General features: G+C 39.2%; 2 protein-coding genes across 2 annotated transcripts; one reads left to right on the top strand and one right to left on the bottom strand.

Annotated features, from left to right (window-relative positions):
- Nucleotides 1-3,953: 3,953 nt before the first annotated feature.
- LOC129113898 (uncharacterized) lies at nucleotides 3,954-9,607 on the bottom strand. Its single transcript, XM_054626381.1, has 2 exons — nucleotides 8,940-9,607; nucleotides 3,954-4,677 (listed from the first exon to the last, which is right to left on the bottom strand). The coding sequence occupies exons 1-2, from the start codon at nucleotides 9,605-9,607 to the stop codon at nucleotides 4,002-4,004; spliced, it is 1,344 nt and encodes a 447-aa protein (XP_054482356.1). The 3' UTR covers nucleotides 3,954-4,001.
- Nucleotides 9,608-17,779: 8,172 nt separating this feature from the next.
- Nucleotides 17,780-20,598, top strand: LOC129113048 (claudin-4-like). The gene is made up of 2 exons (XM_054625158.1): nucleotides 17,780-18,255; nucleotides 19,950-20,598. The coding sequence occupies exons 1-2, from the start codon at nucleotides 17,780-17,782 to the stop codon at nucleotides 20,596-20,598; spliced, it is 1,125 nt and encodes a 374-aa protein (XP_054481133.1).
- The last annotated feature ends 1,291 nt before the right edge of the window (nucleotides 20,599-21,889 follow it).

Here is a 21,889-nt window from a genome sequence, read left to right as displayed (position 1 = left end):
ATATATATATATATAAATAAATAAGAAAAGACATTTGTTGTCAGTATTCTGATATCCAAACAGAGTCAGGCAGTATTAATGTTTATCCGTCTTGTGATATAAATGTTGTTACCAAAATATTTCTGTCCAATTAGTCGCTATCTTAGTATTTCAAAACAGCTCCAATTTATCTGTATTTACAGATATAAATAGTTTGAGGACTAATTAAGTCTTAAAAGACAGCTCAAAGCTCCCTTATAAGAGCTTCAGAATTATCAGGGTAGAGGAAAGAGATGTTCTGCTTTCAGGGAAAACACTGTCATGAGTCAGAGAACTGAAGTCAGTGAACAACAACCACATCTTAAAACCAGAGACCCTCTTGTGATGCGATCACACCAGCCGCAATGCCAAATTGGGCCATAGGCATAAAGTTGGGGGGCAATGGTCCATTCCCCACTTGCTACCCACCTCCTTCCTGAGCCCCTTGCTCGGGAACTTCAACCCAACTTCAACACCGGTCTTCATTTTGATCTAAACTGAACACCTGTAAAGTTTTGTGATTGCATCTTCCGCATTTTGCGATGCTATTGCTTCAACAAAATCTATTCACCCATCTGCGGGGGTTCAGGTCATGATCGTGTTTTTGGTACTGGAATATAATTATTATTCTCTATCACTAAAATATAATATGTAATAGATAAATATATTACTGTGTTTTTGCTTATCTTATTCATGTATTCATCTCATATATTTCGCACCTTTTGTGGTAATACTTCCTATCACTTCTCCTCTGACTCCTTTAAGCTTTGTAATGAATAATAATATCTAAAATACAACATGTTTATTGACCCACGCCTGATGAAGTGTTTGTAACAGATGGTTTATCTGCTTTACACAACTTTACAATCCATCAATCAGTGAGGTTAAAAAATCTGTGATAACCCAGGCTAATACTTTCTCGAGACTCTATCAGGTACCTGTTGGACTTTGCTGTTGGGTCCTCATCTTGTGTGTCAGAAAGCTGTTACCTGTCAATTTAAAGTGTTCCTGCTGGAAAGAGAAGTTGACATTCAAATGTTCAATCAATCACATCTGTGGTCTCTGAAAGAACAATAGCCTTAATTCTCTTGTCATAACTTCTTTTTTCCTGCCCTGTCATACAGCGTTAGTTCTCACTTCATAGTGTACAACATCAGCGGCATGTTGACTAACTTACCATTGAGATCTACAGTGCACTGATGAAATTCCTTGTTTTATTTCTTCTTCCTCTTTTATATTAAATTATTTGAAAGTATGCTTAAACTAATTAAAGGTAACCTGTGCAATTTTTGACCACTAATAGCGCTATTGGGCAATGTTTGTGTTGCACACTAGCATGTAGGCAACATGATAGATGAATTTAGCTAAATAATTTAATACTAACATGCTCCGATACAGTAAATGCTGCAATCAACAATTTATTTCAATATCCATTTCATACTTTTTCAGACAATTCTGAGAAAACGCCCATCCCAGTTAACCAACCGACCAACATGCATACCATGATTGGTGACTCTGTTGTGTTTTAGTCTACAGAGAATATTCTGTGAATAGAGGGATTTGCAACACATTCTTACCCCAACTAAATAAACTTCCGTCTTCATAGGAAGTTAGAGTTTAAAAAACAAAACCACTTAGTTTTAGGAAAAGAGCATTGCTGACGCTAACTTGATGACTCACGTCAATTCTCAGTGACTAAAGAGTCACGTGACTAACAACGATAACGACTCACCTGACAAAATGGCAGCGTTATCGTTCTAATTTTGCACGGTGCAACAGCAGTTTTCTTGTCCTGCCCACCCGGTGTTGACTATCTCACTCTTTAAACTAGGTCAGTTGCTCTGAGTGTCTAATAAAAGCTGATTGACAGACACCCTTTAGCCCCTTTTCTGTCAAAATGGTCAAATTCCACTCACTGACCCACCTTGAACATGGTTTTTTGTGATTACAGGAGTATGGCGAGGTGTGTGGGTGTGTTTGTGTTTGTGTGTGACTGATTGGTAAAACCTGGTGGCAGAGAACTGTCTTTAAGGGCTGATAAAGTACCTTCGGTTTTATTTTATATTTCATTTATTTAACATTTATTTATTTATTATTTTTATAAGACTGTGAAATGTGGTTTAAAACCCTCATGTGATATTTCCTCACTGTGCATTAACAAGGACAATGGTGATATTCATTGGTCCATTAAACTGCATTTGTTTTCCTGTTGCATCCAAACCAACAGAGACAAAACAAAATTATGCTTTAATTGATTATAAGTAACATCTACTTATTATTTTAATTTAGAATTAATATGTAAAATCACAGTGTTACATTTACATTACACTTGTACAACATTTTATCCAAGTTATTTGTCATTTTGTCAAATATTCAGCTTTTTGTCAAAACTATTATGGCATTTGTTGGAAAAGGTTGTCTGCATTTTTTCTTTTCTGTCCCTTTCTCTCAATCTTTCTCATCTTCACATTCAATTTACCTTTTTTTCCAGTTGTTTCCAGTCTCCATAGTTTAGCCAACTAGCTGGCTAGCATCTTTGACAGGTGTACCTGCCACACCTAAGCATTATTAAGCTCCAGCTAAACTGAGTTAAACTATGTTACGCTGGCTAAACAACTCCCAAAGCCCAACCCTACTTTCAGCTTTTTAAACTATTTGATTTGGACTGATGCTTGTTTGTTCGGTAGCACATTCTCTGTGATGTTCCTCCTAAGTTCTTATACTACTCTAAAAAAGGATTAATCTGTCTTTCTTGATCGAAGAGGAAGAACAGAAGCCCCCATATCATTCTTAGTTTGACTTTTATTGAAATCTCCATCACGTTTGAAATTCAAATTCTACTATAAAACATTAAACAAAGCATTTATTTTATAAATCTGCTATTTAACAATGTTAGGCCACTAAAGTATAAAACATGTTAAAGTGAACAAAATAATCTTTCTAAACAGAGATGGATAAGAATTGATGAAATATTTGATAAATATCGACCACAAAACATATCCTTTTGATGTGGAAACAAACATCCTACAACAGCTGTAGTCATGTAGCCTTAGGCTGTCTCACACACCCAGACACACACACACACGAAGACGACCTTTGGCTCTTTGTTTGACAGCGGATCATACAGACTGTTGCTAATGATAGATGTGGGGGAAAAAAGAAGATACACAATACAAATCTATTACAAACACAAACACATAGTGTAGTGTGAGAATACATTACAAATACATTTTATTACAGAAATATAAAATAAACTCGCATATATAGACACATTAAAAGTCTTTGTGTCCCAACTGAAACAGTCTTTCCTCTGTCCACAAACGGAGAAACTGTGAGGAGGGAGATAAAGTTGTAACCTGGGGCCATATCATGGATCCATCTTTAGTTTCAGTCTCAGTAGAAACTCTCCTAAGCAAATATTACATGCAAAACACACACACAAACACACACGCACACACACACACGCACATACTGAACAATCACACAACCAATTCTATGTGAAATGAGAGCCAGCTCTTCCTGTTCATTGTCAGAGACCAACAGCATTTTAACAGAAGGTTTCAGTGTAACACGACACCAGCAGGCCGACCTTTAATGATATAGTGAAGCACACTCACAAGAAGCAGGTGTTTCAGATTCACATAATGCCACAGAAGTTAAAGCATAAATACAATATGTTCTCAGAAACAAAAAATTCAAAATAATTACGTTATGTTTTACTGGAAAACAGGCTCTAATGTTCATAAACAGAAAATGGGAGCCTCTTTAACAAGACACACGTGCTGCATAATACCAGCGCAAAACTTTAAAGTTATGTAAATGAACATGTCTGCCAAAGCCAAAGAATAAAAATCTATATTGGTACACACATCTTCATTTCGGAGTCTTTTCGTGGGGTTCACCCTGTAGTTTCATACAGCACAATACAACACAGACACACAAAAACACTCGATTTCATCTTGCTTTCCAAATCACACTTCCGTTCAAACATAGTCTTTCCTGTCGTACCCTCCCCCTGCACTGGTGCTGCGCGGTGCGGTGTAGGCCATCCGGGGCGGCTTGTACTTCTTCTCTTTTGGTGGGCAGCTGCTGCACAGCATCGCCCCGCCGATCAGGAGCAGGGCGGCCGCTCCCCAGCCGATGTAGAGCGATGCCCCGAGCTCCCTCCTCTGCGGGTCGATCAGGATGGGGCTGTAGAAATTCTGGATGATGACGCTGGCCGTCCAGGAGACGGGGATGAGGACCAGAAGGCCGCCGAGGACAAAGAAGATCCCAGCAATGATCATCACTTTGGCTTTGGACGGCTCGTCTTCAATGCAGTTGGTGCATTTGGCGCCGACTATAGAGATCAGGACCCCCAGCACCCCTAGTATGATGGCGATGATCATCATTGCTCGGGAGGCCTGCAGCTCCTTAGGCAAGGCCAGCAGCGAGTCGTAGATCTTGCACTGCATCTGGCCGGTGCTCTGGGTGACACAGTTCATCCACAAACCCTCCGTGACGGTCTGAGCAGTGATGATGTTGGATCCGATGAAGGCCGTAACCCTCCACATCGGCAGGGCGCATGTAACTATTGCAATGATAAAACCAATCACTCCAAGGGCAATGCCCACGATCTCCATGCCCATTGACATGCTGGCTCTTGGTCTGGTGACAGAACTAAACTTAAATAGAGAGTCCACAGATTTTCAAAGCTTTCAGATCACAGTGAAGGTCCTCCTCCTCCGTTGTCCTTGAAAAGTGTGAGCACCTGTAAGAGGGTGTGATGTAGCTAAGAGATGCTGCCACAGGAACAAGAGATATTTTATACCTCAGGGGAGTGAGGAGGAGTCCCACGGTGATGATGTCAACAAGAGGCCGTCCTCACTAAAAAAACTGAAAAAAACCCACCACCTGTGCACATATAGTGGAGGAGGGCAGCTGGAGGCAGGACGAGTGAGGAGAGATGTGATGATGGGAGGGTGTGTCTGTGGTTGGTGGGGGTTGGTCACAGGTTAGATGGCTCTCAAGTCTCTTGAAGAAAGGGAACGAGAAGTGTTTTAATATGGTCCAAAAACAACAACATGTGTAGTTCCTTAAACATACACACTGACATACATGCATGCAGTAGTCAACCACAGTGCCACAGAGGGGTATACTTGGAAAGCTTGTTGTGAGTTAGCATGGAAACACAAACACACCCACACACACCAAATGGTGCAAAGACACACTCAGACCTTCCGTATGATACTATTGATCTTTCGTTACTTCCTCGTTCCAGTCTTCTGGGTTTTTAAAACAATCAGGATTCGGTGTTAGGAAAACAATCCCAAAAGCTCTGCTGGAAACCGGAATAACTGCACCCAGAGCAAATATGAGCAGAGAGAAAAGATAATAGGCTGATTCTCACTGACACCTTTAGCATACAGACAGCGGAACTTCTCAGTATCGGTTAAATTCTTTATCTGACCAAATGATTCCTGGAAACACACGTGGTTCAGTATTCTGTTTAAAAGAAGAATTAATTTTATTTAATTATGTGAATCCATGTTTAGTCAAACAAATCAGAAAATGTACATTCACTAAATTTAGAAAAATAATGATTTTCTTTTTTGTTCTGTAAAAATGTTAAATAATATTTTTTAAAAGCTAAATGAATGAGATAAATGCAGTTAAACTTTCAGGGAGTCAGCTTTTTATTAACTGTAAATTAAATGTAAGTCAAGATGCTAAACATTTTGTCAGGCATTAATATGTTTGACAATGCTTCAGAATGTGAACATATAGGATTGTATCGCGGATCACAATAAAAAAACCACAATGAATTGACTGTGGTAATTTTCCATTATAGGTATGTAGGGACAAATTGTGAATATATTCAGAGTGACTTGGAAAAGCTGTCCAGCTTTCTATCTTGTAGCGAAGTGAAAAATAGAGCCTGATTTAAACCAAAAAATACAGGAATTATCATGTAAGAAAGAACAGACTTACACAAGATTGCTATTTTGTAAATTACCTTATGATTATGTTTACCTTATTTAAGTGGTTTGTTTTCTATTACAAAAACAGGTGTGTCCTGTCTACGATGCAATACAGAAGTTTGTTGTGTGGGGAAGTGATTCCAGTATGTTTTAGGGCCTTTTTTAATAGTTTAAAACATATATTTTATGATTATCTTGACAATATCGTGATACAGTTATTTTGTCATGAATAGCAGTGACATCAAATATTTTAATATCAGCCCATGCCTAATGGCAGGTGCATACTTTTCTAATAATACAAAATATCCTGCAATAATCTATGTAATTTGTATAATTTTGGGGGGAAATTGGGATTTAACTGAAACAAAAAGCTCCTTCTAAACCAAAGTAGACATTCATTATTTATTTATTATTGGCAACTTTATTCTTCATAAAAGTTATTTTGTATGCTTGCCTGTAGACACATTTTACATTTTTGCATGTGCAGAGACTTAATACAGGCAATTAACTGGAATTAAAGGTCTTTCAAGTGTGTCATGAAACAACAGGCAGGTGCCCATTTATAAATCTTTCTGTTTATTTACTTTACAGTATAAGTGATGGGAAACATAATTAAATTCAATTTATTTAATTGAAAGTTTACCATCTGACCAAACTCCATTTTCCCAATGATTGGTACCGATTTACACTGTCCTTTTAAGTAAATGTGTTTGATTTAAAATACAACCAAATGTCCTCATATTTTGAGTGTAGAGCACAACATAGCCTTCACAAAGATAAAAAGCAACAACACACAAACCCCAAGGCTGAACAACAGGGAGGCTCTGTTTGTCGTACTATCGTGTTTATGTTACAACATCAGTTGATGCATTACTACAGAGATAACAGCGATAACCTGAAGGCGACCTGTATCACTTCACCTGTGGTGACCAGCTGCTTGTGTTACCAAAACAAGAGCCGAAGCTGCTTCTGTTTTTGCGAGTAAATGTGTGTTCTCTATATTCAGCTATTACCTTAGGGGAAGAATGCAAGCTCAAACTAACACACACCTTTATTTGTACAAACTATCGTGTCACCAGTGGTAGAAGATGATTTAGTATGTTTACTCGGGTACAATTTTGAGGTACTTGTACTTTACTTCAGCATTTTCCATTTTTGATATTTAATACGATCACATCACTATTTTACAGTGTTTTTTTTTTTACAGGATTCAGATTGCTGATATAATATATAGATGGATTATTTAATATATAATCAATTTATAAATTATGATGTTTTATTATAGGTTAAGTTTGGACTTTACTGTAGTCGTTAAAATAATTAAAATTGCCCCTAATTTTATCAGCTGACATTAAAGTGATGTACGTATTAATTCATTAATGGTATATCCATTATATAATATATAAACTTTTCCTTTTGGTATTTTACTGATATTGAAATGCTAAGTCTTCAAAAAATTTGAATGCAGGACATTATGTAATTTTACTTGCAAGAGTATTTCTACAACGTAATTTCGCTATTTTTTTGCCACATATTTTTACAAACCTTTGTGAATATGAGGGACTGCACTTAATAGTTACACCAAGTGGTGGAAGAGGTACTTTTACTTAAGTTAAAGAGGTTTGTTCAGTGTTGTTCAGAGGAGGTCATGTGTAGTAATGCTCCTGGAGCAGGATCAACAGGTTGCTCTGCTACCTGAGCACACCTGCCTGAACACAGAGGGATAATTTGACTATTCAAAAGAGGAAAGAGTTGGTTTCTGCGGATAAGACACTTCCTTTCCCACTGCATCAGAATCTAAAAGAAAAATCATCTGTCATACACAACTCTGACGTACAAAGCTGTCACTAACTCTCTAAAACATCAACACCTTTTTTCATGCTGTTTTTGTAAAATGGTAAAAGATTAAAAAACCTAAGTAGGTAAAAAAACAAATACAGATCCCGAACAATTTGCTTAATTGTGTTATTTGAATTACCACTTTTATTTCTAAAGTATTTGGAGTAAAGACCTTGTTACTATTTATCATGGCCTTTTCTCTCTTGCCAATTATAAAAAAAAAAAAATGCAAATCATCTTTATCATTGTTAAATTGAACCGGGATAAATTAGTACCACATAAGGTTTCACAATAAAAATCTTTATTACTTTAATATTTAAGTTATTTCAAGAATTTCAGTAGATCTAAAACCAAAACATTTGCATCCAGAAAGTAAACTCAAAATGTTCTTTCATTATTGGCAAACACAAACAATCTTAATGCATAAAAAGCCATAAAAGCATCAACATTAGTAGTGTCTATTAATGTCTGAACACTGCCACACTGTGCTGAGATAGAAAAATGTGAGATAGAAATGTCACCCAACTAAATATCTATTTTACACAACATTTTTTACAGTCCACTCTGCCATGTTGACCTTGCTTTGGAGCCCAATGTGAGCTCCATTTTGTTTAACTGTATAATACAGCCAGTGACTGACTAATAAAGTCAGTCACTGGCTGTTTTTTTGTAATGATAGCAAGAAAAATATTAAGTCACAAAGGAGTGTCTCTATTTCCTTTACAATAGATGACAATATGATACTTACACAATGATCAGTACAATGAGGAGCATTCACAACGTAAATGTTATGAGCACAAATATTTATAATTTGTGTGTCTTCTTAAACTTGATTTAGACCAATGGCAAATGTAAACAGAACCATCAAACATCTGTATAGAGCTTTCAAATATATATTTAAAAAGTATCAAAAAACTGCATATTTACACTTATTTATGCTCCTTAATATTGTCAAACTGGTTGGCTCTTTTACCATTTTTACCATTTTATCATTATTATTGTTTAGCTTCAGTTCTGTGCACATTTCCTGACAATGTACACATAGGCAGGATACAAGAAAAAATGATATGAAGGAGGTCACATTTCCCTCTACCCCCCCTCGGTCCGTTACTCTTCCCTCACACGTAGTCCCTCCTGTTGTAGGAGCTTGGAGCGTTTGACCTCGGTGCAGCAGAGTATGCTGTACGACTCTGAGGGTGCACGCTGTACCTCACCGGTTTGTCTTCTTGTGGAGGGCAACTGCAGCATAGGATGGACCCTCCAATCAGCAGCAGGGCCGCGGCCGCCCAGCCTAAATACAGCGCCGCCCCGATCTCCATCTTCTGACCAGAAGGGATGAGTGGACTGTAGAACTCAATTATGATGGTGTGTGCTGACCAGGAAACCGGCACCAGCTGGGTCAGGGCTGCTGTGATGAACCCGCCACCTGAAGCGGCCATCACTCGGGCTTTAACCCCTTCATCCTCGATGCAGTTGGTGCACTTTGCTCCTACCATAGAAATGAGGAGAGCCACCACCCCCACGATGATGGAGACGATGGTTAGCGCCCTGGCGGCCTGCAGGTCCTGAGGTAGAGCCAGCATGGAGTCGTAGACCTTACACTGCATCTGTCCCGTGCTCTGGAACACGCAGTTCATCCACAAGCCCTCCCAGTACACCTGAGCTGTGACAATGTTGGAGCCAATGAAGGCCGAGACCCTCCACATTGGCAAGGCGCAGCTGATCACACACAGCACCCAGCCGAGCACTGACAGAATGATGCCGACCAGCTCAAGTCCAAAAGACACCATAGTGCACTCAGACAAGCGTGCCCTCTTTGGATCAAAAGCTCCTTTATTAGTCCTTCCTCTCCTCTCGGTTCCTCTTTATTTGATTTTCTCTTTTTCTCTTTTTTCTTGGTTCTCTTTTCTCCTTTTATTTTCCAGCTAATATCTAAAGGTCTTCTTGCTTTTGCCCTTCAAGCTCCACTTTGTCGACCCTTCTTTCCACCAGGTAAGCCTCCTCCTCAAGCTGTAGCTACTGAACCTGCTGCTGAATCCAGAAGTGTGGATTTGTCACAGTGTACTTCCTCCACAAACTCTCTGCTGCGTGTACGTGTCCGCTCAGACGTTTTTTCCTCTGTTCTTCTGCTCTTAAGTAGTCGATGACCCTTATCTGTGTATTGTTTTATTACTAAGTGGTCAGGCCCTCCTAAGAGATGACATCACTGGTCAAACCAAGCCAATCAGGTGAGTCCTGGGCATTGGACTCATTTACCACCAGGGTGTGTAGGTGCTTGTGTGTGCTTTTTTTTCAGATGAGGAGTAGTTTCATGGTTTAACCTTTTGCCCATGGTAGCTTGGGTGTGTCTGCTTTATTGCTGTCAGTAGGTAATGAGTGGCCAAGTAGAGAGCTTGTTATGTGGTTGATAGGTGACCACATGAGACTGTAAGGAACATACAAACATGTATTCTAAAAGCTGTGTGTGTGTGTGTGTGTGTGTGTGTGTGTGTGTGTGTGTGTGTGTGTGTGTGTGTGTGTGTGTGTGTGTGTGTGTGTGTGTGTGTGTGTGTGTGTGTGTGTGTGTGTGTGTGTGTGTGCGAGCACAGGTGGGATCTGGAGTCATTGTTCCCAGTCCCGAAGTATTGCTTGAAGTAACAAAGCTTGTATGTGTGTTTGTTTGTGCATGTTTGCATAGCGTGGAATTGTGTTTGAGAAAGATAGAAGAAGGGAACTTTGGCACGTATTAAATGTAAGCAGGCTTTCTCCATCTGCTTTCTGTTATATATTTATAGACTAAAACACGATGTGACAGTTTTTATAGCGGTTTTTATAACACATACCATCTCCACTGGGTCACACAGCCGATGGGTAATCATAAAGTAAAATTCTAGTTAATGACAAACTAGAAATGTTAAAAATATATTTTATAGATGTGACTTCTGTGAACCAACCAGCCAGTGTTTTCTTTTTCATGTTCGGGAGAGACACAAACAAAATTTAAGCAAAAACAATGTCATAACACATCAAGACTAAACTGAACCATGAGCACTGTAGTTTCTAGCAAACGTTACTCAATTTAGTGTAAAAAGTGTATTTGTCGGGGACTATTTTCAGCAATGGATTAATACACATTTCAATCAGGGGAGACAAGTGAATAAAAAAAAGACAATAGTTAAATTTGTATGTTATAATAAAGTATTGGCAGGAAGTCTTTTATCCCTCATGGAGACCAGGCACTGGTGGTTCTGGCAGATGATTGAGACTTGTAGGCTGAGGAGGCTGATGAAATGATGAATCTGCAAAGACTGGGCGTTGATTGGGAGGTTAAGTGGTGAGCCTAATGGCAGCATGAACAGGGATGACATATTTCTGTAGGTTAACCTGGAAGTAAGCATTGCACTGGAATTGCAAACAAACAAAAAAAAGCCAGTGAGATGGATTTTAAATTATTCCAGAAAATTAATATGTAATGTAATATGAATGAAGTTAAACTGACTGACAGGTAACTCATTGATTGGACAGTTTTGGTGATTCTCATCCTGCATCATCACTTTGGGAAATAAAATTCCAGTGACTGACAGAAGTTTATAGTGCCCGTTAATGTCCCTGATGTGTATATTTATATATTTGGGATCTTTAATGGAGAACAGCTTTTTACTTTTTAATCAGGGAAAAGACCTGCACTGAGATCAATTTTAGGATTCCTTCCTGAACAGTTTCATGATCGGCAGATGGATTTATTAGTAGTTTTGAAATTATGCTAAAATCATGCTGTGATTGGTTCGTTTGCTTACACATCACAAACGAATCCAATAAGAATCCGCTTGGAAGCAGATATTGACCCTTTTTTTCTTTTCCGGCTTTTGAAACATCTTTATATGGGTTTGTCAAACAACAAAATTGGTGACCAAAATGTAAGAAATGTTATGCAGAAATTTAAATGTGTTTTGGTTTGTTTGTGATGTTGGACTATTGAATGTAACATTCTCCTAAAAGGTCAGCTGAGATTTGTCCAAGTTGTCACTACAATACCATTATCACACTCTCACACACATTTATCTGGTATATGTGTACACATTATCACACTTCAACATTTGTCAAAAGCACACGTCTGCTAAAGAATGGTTAACACTGTAACCATGATAAGATAAAGCCTGATAAAAGGCAATTCATTGAGATAATATTGGTATTAAGGAAGGAAAAAAACAATATGCTAACAATTCAAATCTCATTTGACTCTCAATACTATCAGATTCTTTGTTTGCATGTTTATACAAGAAATATTTGATTTTGGATTTGCTGATCAACAGCACCAGTACAGGTTATACACCAGCAAGCTGTGAATTGTGCACAAAACAAAGACAAGCTCTGATACATTATTGTCTGATAAAATGGTTGATTAAGACACTTCTTTATTTGCACACAGCAAAAGTAGCATTTGAAGTTGTGTTTCTTTACCAGCTGACAAATTCAAGTCCAATATTCACTCTTATTTCAGCTTCTCCTGAGGAACATATCTGGCTCTAGATGTGGCAATTTTGTAATCCGTCTCTGACAAGGAATTATACAAAAATCTCTTACAGTATTGTCACACTTTTAATGCTCAGAGAATGGTACTCAGGGCAAAGATCAGGTTGAAATGTGCACCCCAATGGGAAACTGTTCCGGGAGAAATGTCCCAACAGGAGAAATGTCCCAAATAATCAGTAGACTGGTGCACACCACTGGTGTTCAGGAAACAAATATACCTGGTTAGGTTAAGCAAAAGAATATGGTTTGGATTAAAAGATCTATGGAAGGGGCATTACTTAAATACGGAAGTTACATGAAAAACAAACAGCAGTCTCCTCGACCTCCTCCCTCTGAGGACTTCGTAACTCTTAATACTAGGTAACCCGTCCTGGCTCACGAATATGTGGACGACATACAAAGTGTTTACATGGATTATATACAAATGATAGTGCATTACCTTTTGGAAGTAACACAGATAGGGAATAATTGGAATAAAATAAAAAAATCTGAACCTTAGAGGTTGTTTTCAAAAATATCCATTTTAATGACCTAAAACTCAGTTTGCTTGTGGACAAGAGGCCGAATTGTAGAGGAAAATACGAAGAAATATCTGTATACCTGTAGACAGTAGTCTCAGTTTGGTAAGCTACATGTTCCTTTGAATGGGATTTCTATTTTGCCCTTACCAATCAGTAGTAACGTAAGATCTGCTAACATCATTGTCAGTTTAAATATTCTCATTTAAGAGTCACTATTTCTATTAGTTATGTACAACAACCCGTGCGGCTGGTTCGACCTCACTGCTGGAAAGAGTGAATGCAGCTTGTCACTGTTTCCATGGCAATTGCTCTTTAGCCATTTTTTAGGCTCAGGAAGATGACATCCCCATTCTCAATGCTGCCTGCAAAGCTACAATTGGTTATTTTTATCTTTTTTTTTCTCCACATCACATCAAATCAAACTGTTGATAAATTCATTCCAGTTACAAGCGATTATCCATTTCCCCGGTTGTTTCCAGGTGTGGGTTGGTGGATTCGTTAGAGTTTGAGCTCTTCCTTCTCTCCAGCTGCAGAGTAAACACAAATTATATCACTGTATCCAACTGGGTGTGTGGAGAGAGTATATCAGTATATATGGGGCAGACTGTATATATAACATTTTTATCTATTTGGTCTACTGCCAAGCGAAATTTAGACAGCTGCATGGGTCAGCAACTACGGCCTACACACTGATCATTCTGTATTAACCTAAATACAGGAGGGAAGACAGATATGAAAAAGTACTGTTACTGTCCTGCTTTGAACTCAAAGTACATGTATTATGTGTGTTATTTGTAGTTTTTATTCAAAAAGTGTGGAAGAAAGAAAAATCCATGGCTCTATGGTTATCAATCCCAGTCATCTTTCTAATTTTTTTCCCTCTGTTGTAACAGTTACTACACAGTAACCCATAGGTTACACCATAAAAGTCAACCCACACATAGCTGGTGCAACAGGCTGCAGTTTATGCTTCTTAATCTACAGCAATATTAATACATTGTAGGGTTCAGGTTAACTGAACATTGCTAGTGCATGTTTGTTTCATGCAGAAGAAAGTCTGGACTTTAATCATAAATGATACAGTTTCTGTAGCTCTTATAAGACGATTAAGGCCATTTTAGGTAAAAAATTACGCAGTAGTATTACGAGATAAAACTTGGATATTTACTCACTTGAATAAAAACTTAAAATTTGAGATATTATACAGTCGTGAATTTATGAGGAAAAAACGTGTTAACGAAAAGCTGTGGGCTTTATTGTTACCCAGTTACATTGCAAGGTCGAATCAACCTCATCACACCAAGATGCCACGGTTAAACACTGCAGTAACTTGAGCCGCCGATTGCAAAATATTTTATTGTAGCTGTCTGTTCACCCATCTGCAGCCATTTGCAGCAGCAGGCTAAGCAGGGTTTTCCAGATGTCCCTCTGCCAAGCAAACTCTAAGGATGTACTTCACAATAATCTGTGATTCAACACAAGCAGTTATGTCATGTGACTTTTCTGTGTTGTTTTCCCTTCACACTGACACAGTGACAGTTGGGCACTGTCTATTAAATGCGTCAGTTTGTAACTATGATAACACGGTGTGTTGGGAGTAACATCTTCTCAACGGTTGGTTTTCTTGTTCTTAACTTACAAATTATTATAAATTATAAATTTAAGTGAAAATATGGGAAATTCATGATTAAGAAATACTATTTTCATGGTTTTGTTGGAAAAGTTTTTTTTAAAGAGGGGGTGGATGCAAACTGGTCACAGTTGACAAGACTGAAACCTGAGCATAACTAACATAGAAACTGAAAGCTCCCATTTGATTATATTTAAGAAGACAAGCTCCTAACCTGTCTGCCTATCAAGATGAGTTAATTACAGTATACTTCAATAGAAACTGTTGGCCTGAGAGGACCTCATAAAGATGTCACACCCCATATTTAAAGTAGTCAAAACAGATTACTAAGTAACTAACTTTAACACACCAAACTTTTTAGACAAAATCACACTTATAATATAGGAGAAATATCTCCCAGCCAATCAACAGCCTTTTATTTCAAATTGCCCGTTTCAAAGAAAGATGGGGATTTCCACTGGCAGCCTTTATTAGGTCACTGGTTGTCGGCGATACTGCTCTATAAGCGGACTCTCTGTTACTAAGTAATAATTCCTTTGAACGAGGAAGGCTTGGATTTAATGGCTGCTTCAAGATTTATGGACACATTTAAAGTTGTTTGAACACTGGGTGAAGCTACACTGTCACAACCACCCAGACATCCCCTTCTCTTTGTTCAGAAAGCTTCAAACAAAAGCAGAGTTGTGTATTGCTGCATTGTGGACATGTATAATGAAATGTACAGGTTCACACCGGACTACATGACACAAAAATGACAGCATTTTAAAGAAATGGCTAACCTTTCTCTTAGTCAAACCTCCTGGGGACTTTCAGGGAAATTAAGGCACAATTGTGTACTCCACCAAACACACACACACATTAACCAAAACACACACAGTAAACTTTCTGAAAGTAGAAGTTGCTGCCTCCCTTTGGGCAGAGCGGTGAATAGCAGACAGAGTTCAAAATTATTCTTTCATGTCAGGGTTACAACATTTAGAAGTTGCTAAATCTAGACCTGTCAGATACGTCGTAAATCATAGCACTTGCACTTACATTGACTCCTTTTTCCCCGCACTTCGCCCACACCAATTTCCCACAAATCTCTTTTCCTGTGATCTTCTCTGAAATAAACGACCTTACATGTTCACACTTACAATCGGCCCTCAGTCTGATTCACAGAACACACACAGACTGAACATAACAGAGCTTCTCTCAAAGACTTTATTTCATGCGGCCTCTTCAGTCTTCACTTTTCACTCATTTGTTTTGAGGAGTATAATTCTGTTTCTTAGAGTAACAAAATGACTAAAGGCCCATTTCACCATTTCAGGGACTCTGTAATAATCCATCCTCAGAGTTATATTAGAGGTCACATGCTTTTCGCTTTGTTGGTTTCCTTAATAAAACCTTTTAATTCCAAGTATGGGACAAATTGTGGGTCAGGTTTCTCACCCTGACAACAGCACAGATCATTTAAGAACTGCAATTAAATACAGCTACACTGAAGTAGATAAATATTTCTGCTTTTTACACAGATACTTTGAAACAAGACTGCCTTTTGTGGACACAATCTGATCGACATTTTGATTTGTAAGGGTCTCAGACAGGAAATTGATGGTAAATGACACATAGGGGGTTGTGAAGAATTATAAATCCAAATATGTTGATGTTGATACGTTGTTATCTGGAGCAACATGTCTTTCTTTTTGGCACCCAATTATTGTGTGCTTTAATACAAATCTAAAGAGTATATTTTGTGTGTGTATGTGTGTGTGTGTGTGTGTGTGTGTGTGTGTGTGTGTGTGTGTGTGTGTGTGTGTGTGTGTGTGTGTGTGTGTGTGTGTGTGTGTGGGGGGGGGGGGGGGGGGTGTATGTGTATGGATCAATTATTAAAATTTCCATCAAAGTATTTATTTAAAACTTAAAGTAGACAGCTGTCACTTCCTGCCTCAAAATGAGAAGTGAGATGAAAATCAGAGTGCTTAGAAACAGGTTTTTCTCAAAAAACAATTACATATAATTAATTTGCAAAAACTAATTGTGACCGGATCTGGGTGGGTAGAGTGCAAAGCAACATTTTCCACCATTAAGATGACCTCGAGCAAGACTCTTAACCCCTCCAGTGGAGCTGCTTGGTGGCTAGCAGATCAGACTGTGGTCTACAGGAGTCCTGGTTTTTACAATGATGGACAATTTATTTTTAAATGCTTTAGAAACAGGAGGTCTTAAAATTCTACTATTGAGTAAATATTTTGTCAGCTAAATCAAATTGTAAACATGATGTTCAACCTTTTAACTTTGTTTCATCATAATTATACATTCCTTTATAGAGCTTGTATAAAGGCAATAAAGTAGCCCTGAAATTGCTCTCAGGGAAAATCTCCCCCTGAATAAAGGTGACCCCTCCCACAAAATAAATAGAAAAATAAAGTCTACAACCAATATGTGAAAAGACTATGTTTCTTCATGTCTGCAGAGTTACAAAATGTTGATAATGTTTCCACTCTTAGCACCTACGGTATTATTATTCTTACTATGCTGATGTTTTGATACTCGCTTGTTCAAGGGAAAGATCCTTTTATTGATTTAATATTGAAAATGTCAAAAGTGGCAAGGAAGTTGGAGACCTGTGAACTTTCTAGACTTCAATTGAAACCACAATCTTTCATGCAGTAAAATGGACAAATATCTATTTAGACTCTCATAGTATGTCATCCGTAGTTTGTGAGGGTGTTTTACAGCAAAATCGCCGAGCAGCAAACCATATTTGGTCTGTTGGTAGTTTCGTTAAAAGGGTTTTGTTATTCAAAACAGACTGAGTCATCTCTCACTCAGAACGTCAGTCCACCCTCTTGCTGCTTCAGGTGAAACTGAAAATGGGGAATTAACAGGGAAGATGAACTGAGCAAATGTTCTGTTATTATAATTTTTTCTTCAATAAGATGCTCATATTGTGTTAAAATTGTGTGTTCAATAATGCGTGTCCAGCCAAATGCAAAGCAATTTCACACGATTTCTTTTGTTAAAGTTAGTGAGACAGGATGGTTGGCGAATGGAGAACAGGTTATGTGTTTGTGGAGTTTGGGGGAGTGAACCTGAAGAGCAGGGACTGATGACGGTGAGCTGTTTTTCCTCCATGGCCCCTCCTCTCTCTGTAAGGCGATCATATGTACCTGCTTCTCTGAATCCTCTCCCATTTAGCAAACTCACCTGACTAACAAAGGACTTGGCTCCATCACAGAAGGAGACAAGCAACCCCCGATCGTCTACAGAGAGGCCTTTCATCTGAAGCAACTAAAATAAATCAGCTCTCCACGATGGTGTCTGCTGGGATACAGATTCTGGGTGCAGCTCTGGGGATCCTGGGCTGGATCGGCGCCATCATCGTGTGTGCCCTTCCCATGTGGAAGGTCACTGCTTTTATCGGCAGCAACATTGTGACCGCGCAAACCTCATGGGAAGGTATTTGGATGACCTGTGTGGTCCAGAGCACAGGCCAGATGCAGTGTAAGGTCTACGACTCCATGCTGGCCCTCAGCTCTGACCTCCAGGCTGCCCGGGCCCTGACCATCATCTCCATCGTGGTGGGCATCCTAGCTATCCTGCTCAGCGTAGCCGGGGGGCAGTGCACCAACTGTGTGGAGGATAAATCGTCCAAGACGAAGGTGGGCATTGCAGCTGGAGTTATGTTCATCATAGCTGGGGTCCTCTGCCTCGTCCCTGTCTGCTGGACGGCCCACACAATCATCCGAAACTTCTACAACCCGCTGATGGTCAGCGCCCAGAAGAGAGAGTTGGGTGCTGCGCTCTACATCGGGTGGGGGGCGGCCGCCTTGATGCTGATCGGAGGGGGGATGCTCTGCTGCAACTGCCCCCCTAAGGATAAAGACTCCTACAGTGCAAGGTACAAAGCTGCCAGATCTGAGGCCTCAGCACCAGCGTCCGGGAAAGACTTTGTCTGAAACAGATCTGAAAGTCTGTAAATAAATCCACAACGTCATGTTTACTGGGACAGATGCACTGGTGCTACTGGGTTGTGTGTGTTGATATTCCAGGACGTTACTTGGGCAAAAAAGTATTCCTGAGTTTTAGTCCTCATGAGAGTCTTTGATGGGAATAAACATCGAGAAAAGAACCACACCCAAAGAGGACATTCTATCTTATATGTTAACACAGTTATTTGTATATGTATGGTTGTTGATATGAATATAAGTAAGTTTGTATGTCTTTTCTGAGTCGTATGAATATTCTATAACCTAATTTTAAAAAGCTGTATGTGGGTTGTTTTTATACACTATGAATTTGAGATTCATGATGTACCAGGTACTAAATAAATATTTTTACAAATCAGACATCTTTGGTGCTTGCTTTTTATTTTCACCAACATGATTCATCCAGTGCTTTTAAAATGGAACAAATCAATATTTCATTGAAATTCTTACATAAACTCCTACTGTTTTCAAAGTTTTTAAAATAAATTGTACTTTTTTCACATTTAGCGACACAAATGTTGAAACAAGGATACTTTTTAAAACAAAATACCCTCACAGCGGTTGAGAGTCATCCATTGTGTGACTATCTTGTTAATCAGGTTTAGGTGTGGCAGCGAGGTGGTTTCAAACTGGCCTTGTTCAAGCTGTGAGCCTACAGGCTAGGCTGTTTTGTTCTATTGTTTTGTACAAATGTTTAATTTGTTAAGAGAGTAAACAATGCCAGGAATTTATTAATATATTCCTCTAAAAATCCATTTTGACCTATACGATTAAAGTCCTTTAATTGAACATGCTAACCTGGAGCCTGAGATAGTCAGGATGACCAATTTTTATTGTCATGAACATAATAAAAGCTATTCAGGGGTTATCCTATGTTGTTAAAAAGAAAATTGGATGAGACAACTTTTTTTCCTTCCAGAAACATCCACTTCCTGGTCTGTTTTTAGTAGAATATTCTGACCCAAACAATGAGGTTTAGAGTTTGTGTTTGCTCAAGGCTTGATCTGAATGGGTGTGTGTGTGTGTGTGTGTGTGTGTGTGTGTGTGTGTGTGTGTGTGTGTGTGTGTGTGTGTGTGTGTGTGTGTGTGTGTGTGTGTGTGTGTGTGTGTGTGTGTGTGTGTGTGCGAGCACAGGTGGGATCTGGAGTCATTGTTCCCAGTCCCGAAGTATTGCTTGAAGTAACAAAGCTTGTATGTGTGGGAACAATGAACAGAGAGAGAACAGGGTTTGTGGATATCAAGTCTCAGCTTTCCCCTTTTGTCTGGGAGCACAGAAACTCCACCCTTAAAGTGTGAACCACAGTGGGAAGCAGTAATCTTCTCACAGTGGGACCTCATCGCATCAGAGCACAGCAAACTCTTCCTCAAACGGGTGTTAGCACCGAGTATATGAGAGCAATTACAACCCCTGTTGTGTTTATTTGCATTCAGAATCTTATAATCTTTGAGTCGTCGATTATCTTTTGTTAGAGCAAGACTTGAGTCGTCGCTGCAGTGGCATCATCATGGTTTCTCAGGGTCTCCAGATCATGGGTGTGCTGCTGGCCTTCATCGGCTGGCTGGGCACCATCATCACCTGCGCCATGCCCATGTGGAGAGTCACCGCTTTTGTCGGGGCAAACATCGTCACCGCCCAGGTGATCTGGGAAGGCTTGTGGATGAACTGCGTGGTCCAGAGCACGGGCCAGATGCAGTGTAAGGTGTACGACTCCATGCTTGCTCTACCTCAAGACCTGCAGGCCGCCAGGGCCATGGTGGTCATCGCTGTGATCGTCGGGGTGTTCGGCGTCCTCATGGCCGTGGTTGGAGGAAAGTGCACCAACTGCATGGAGGACGAAGTGGCCAAAGCCAAAGCCTGCATTGTGTCCGGAGTGATCTTCATAATAGCAGCCTTGCTGATAATGATCCCAGTATCGTGGTCTGCTCACGCAGTGATCAGGGACTTTTATAACCCCATGGTGATTGCGGCTCAGAGGAGGGAGCTCGGAGCTGCACTTTATATTGGCTGGGGGTCGGCTGGGCTGCTGCTGCTGGGAGGAGGCCTGCTCTGTAACAACTGCCCCCCAAAGGACGGCACAAGACCCTACATACCTGCCAAGTTCGTCCCTGTGAGAACCGCATCTTCAAATGTTGACTATGTGTGAGTGTTTGGGTTCGAACTGCAGCATAAAATGTCTTGAGATTCTCCTTTTTTAATACTCTCATCAAAAAGTTGCAAAGAATATTCTGTTTCTTAAGAATGTTGTTTTATGGATGACTTATCTGTGTATTTGGTTGGTTAGGAAAATGAATTTCAGAATTTGAATTATTTTCTATCGACAATTTGGAGCATTAAAGTAACGAAAGAAAGAACAGTAAAGTGAAATTGTCTGGTGGTTACTTTGCTTCTTTATTTTCGGATGAATTGTGTCCCTATCAAAGGTTAGCATATGCTGTTGCTTATCAGTGAATCTGAGGACTGAAAACCTGTAAAATGTCTCTGAAACAAGACACTGAAACGATATGCTGCTGCTCATAGAGGTGTGAAGCCAAACAATCTGAACAGAGATTTTTTTTTAAAAGTTCATTTTAATAATAGACAAATATGCGGTTGAAAAAAGAGATGTTTAACAATATAATGATCATTGTTGGACTTCCAATTGCCTTTCAAATGTCAGAAATAAAGCTTCCTTATTCATATTTTCTTTTTTCATGTCAGCTCTAGTGAAAACACTGATAAAACTGCTGAAAACACTGATAAAACTGAAACTGAACTTCTCAACAAGCACTCGTGATAAGGCACTCAGGAATTCATGGCAGTAGACTACTGGGAATAAACTTACTGTATCTGCTTGAGATGCTTGACAGGGTGTAATCAACTGCCCTTGTGTTAAGACGGTTATTTACAGTTTCTGTCTTGAGTAAAATGGACGTCACTGCCAGAGACAACAGTGCACTGTGTATGCTTGGATTCATGTTGCTAAGGAACTGTTTTATATCTCCAAAGAATGGATATTTACACTTTGCCCAGTAAGAGCACATCTGCCAATTCTTGTCAGGATGATATATTCTAGACCTCTTTAATGGTTTTCTTTTGTTTTCAGACATTTTCAATTGAAACCAGTCTGAAAAGAAAAACATACGCCCCTGTAGCTTTTTCATTTCTGTGTCTGTGTCTATTTTGGCCACTCAGATGAGATCAGGCCAGGGGTGGAAGAAGTGTTCACATCTTTTACTTATATGTAGTAGCTGAAACACCAAAAATAGTTTATTACAATTAAAAGCCCTGCATTACAAATTAATCTTAATTGTAGGGAAACATACGGAAGTACAATAAAAAATTACTTTAGTATCAAATGTAAAAGCACTCACTTTGCAGAATCACCACTGACAATCCTATATTCATGTTAGACTATGATGTGAATGTATAAGCAACATTTAAATGTTTAAAATAAA

The sequence above is a fragment of the Anoplopoma fimbria genome, chromosome 24 (assembly GCF_027596085.1).
Source record: "Anoplopoma fimbria isolate UVic2021 breed Golden Eagle Sablefish chromosome 24, Afim_UVic_2022, whole genome shotgun sequence".
NCBI classification, from domain to species: Eukaryota; Metazoa; Chordata; class Actinopteri; order Perciformes; family Anoplopomatidae; genus Anoplopoma; species Anoplopoma fimbria.
This window is presented reverse-complemented; position numbering and strand designations above follow the sequence as displayed.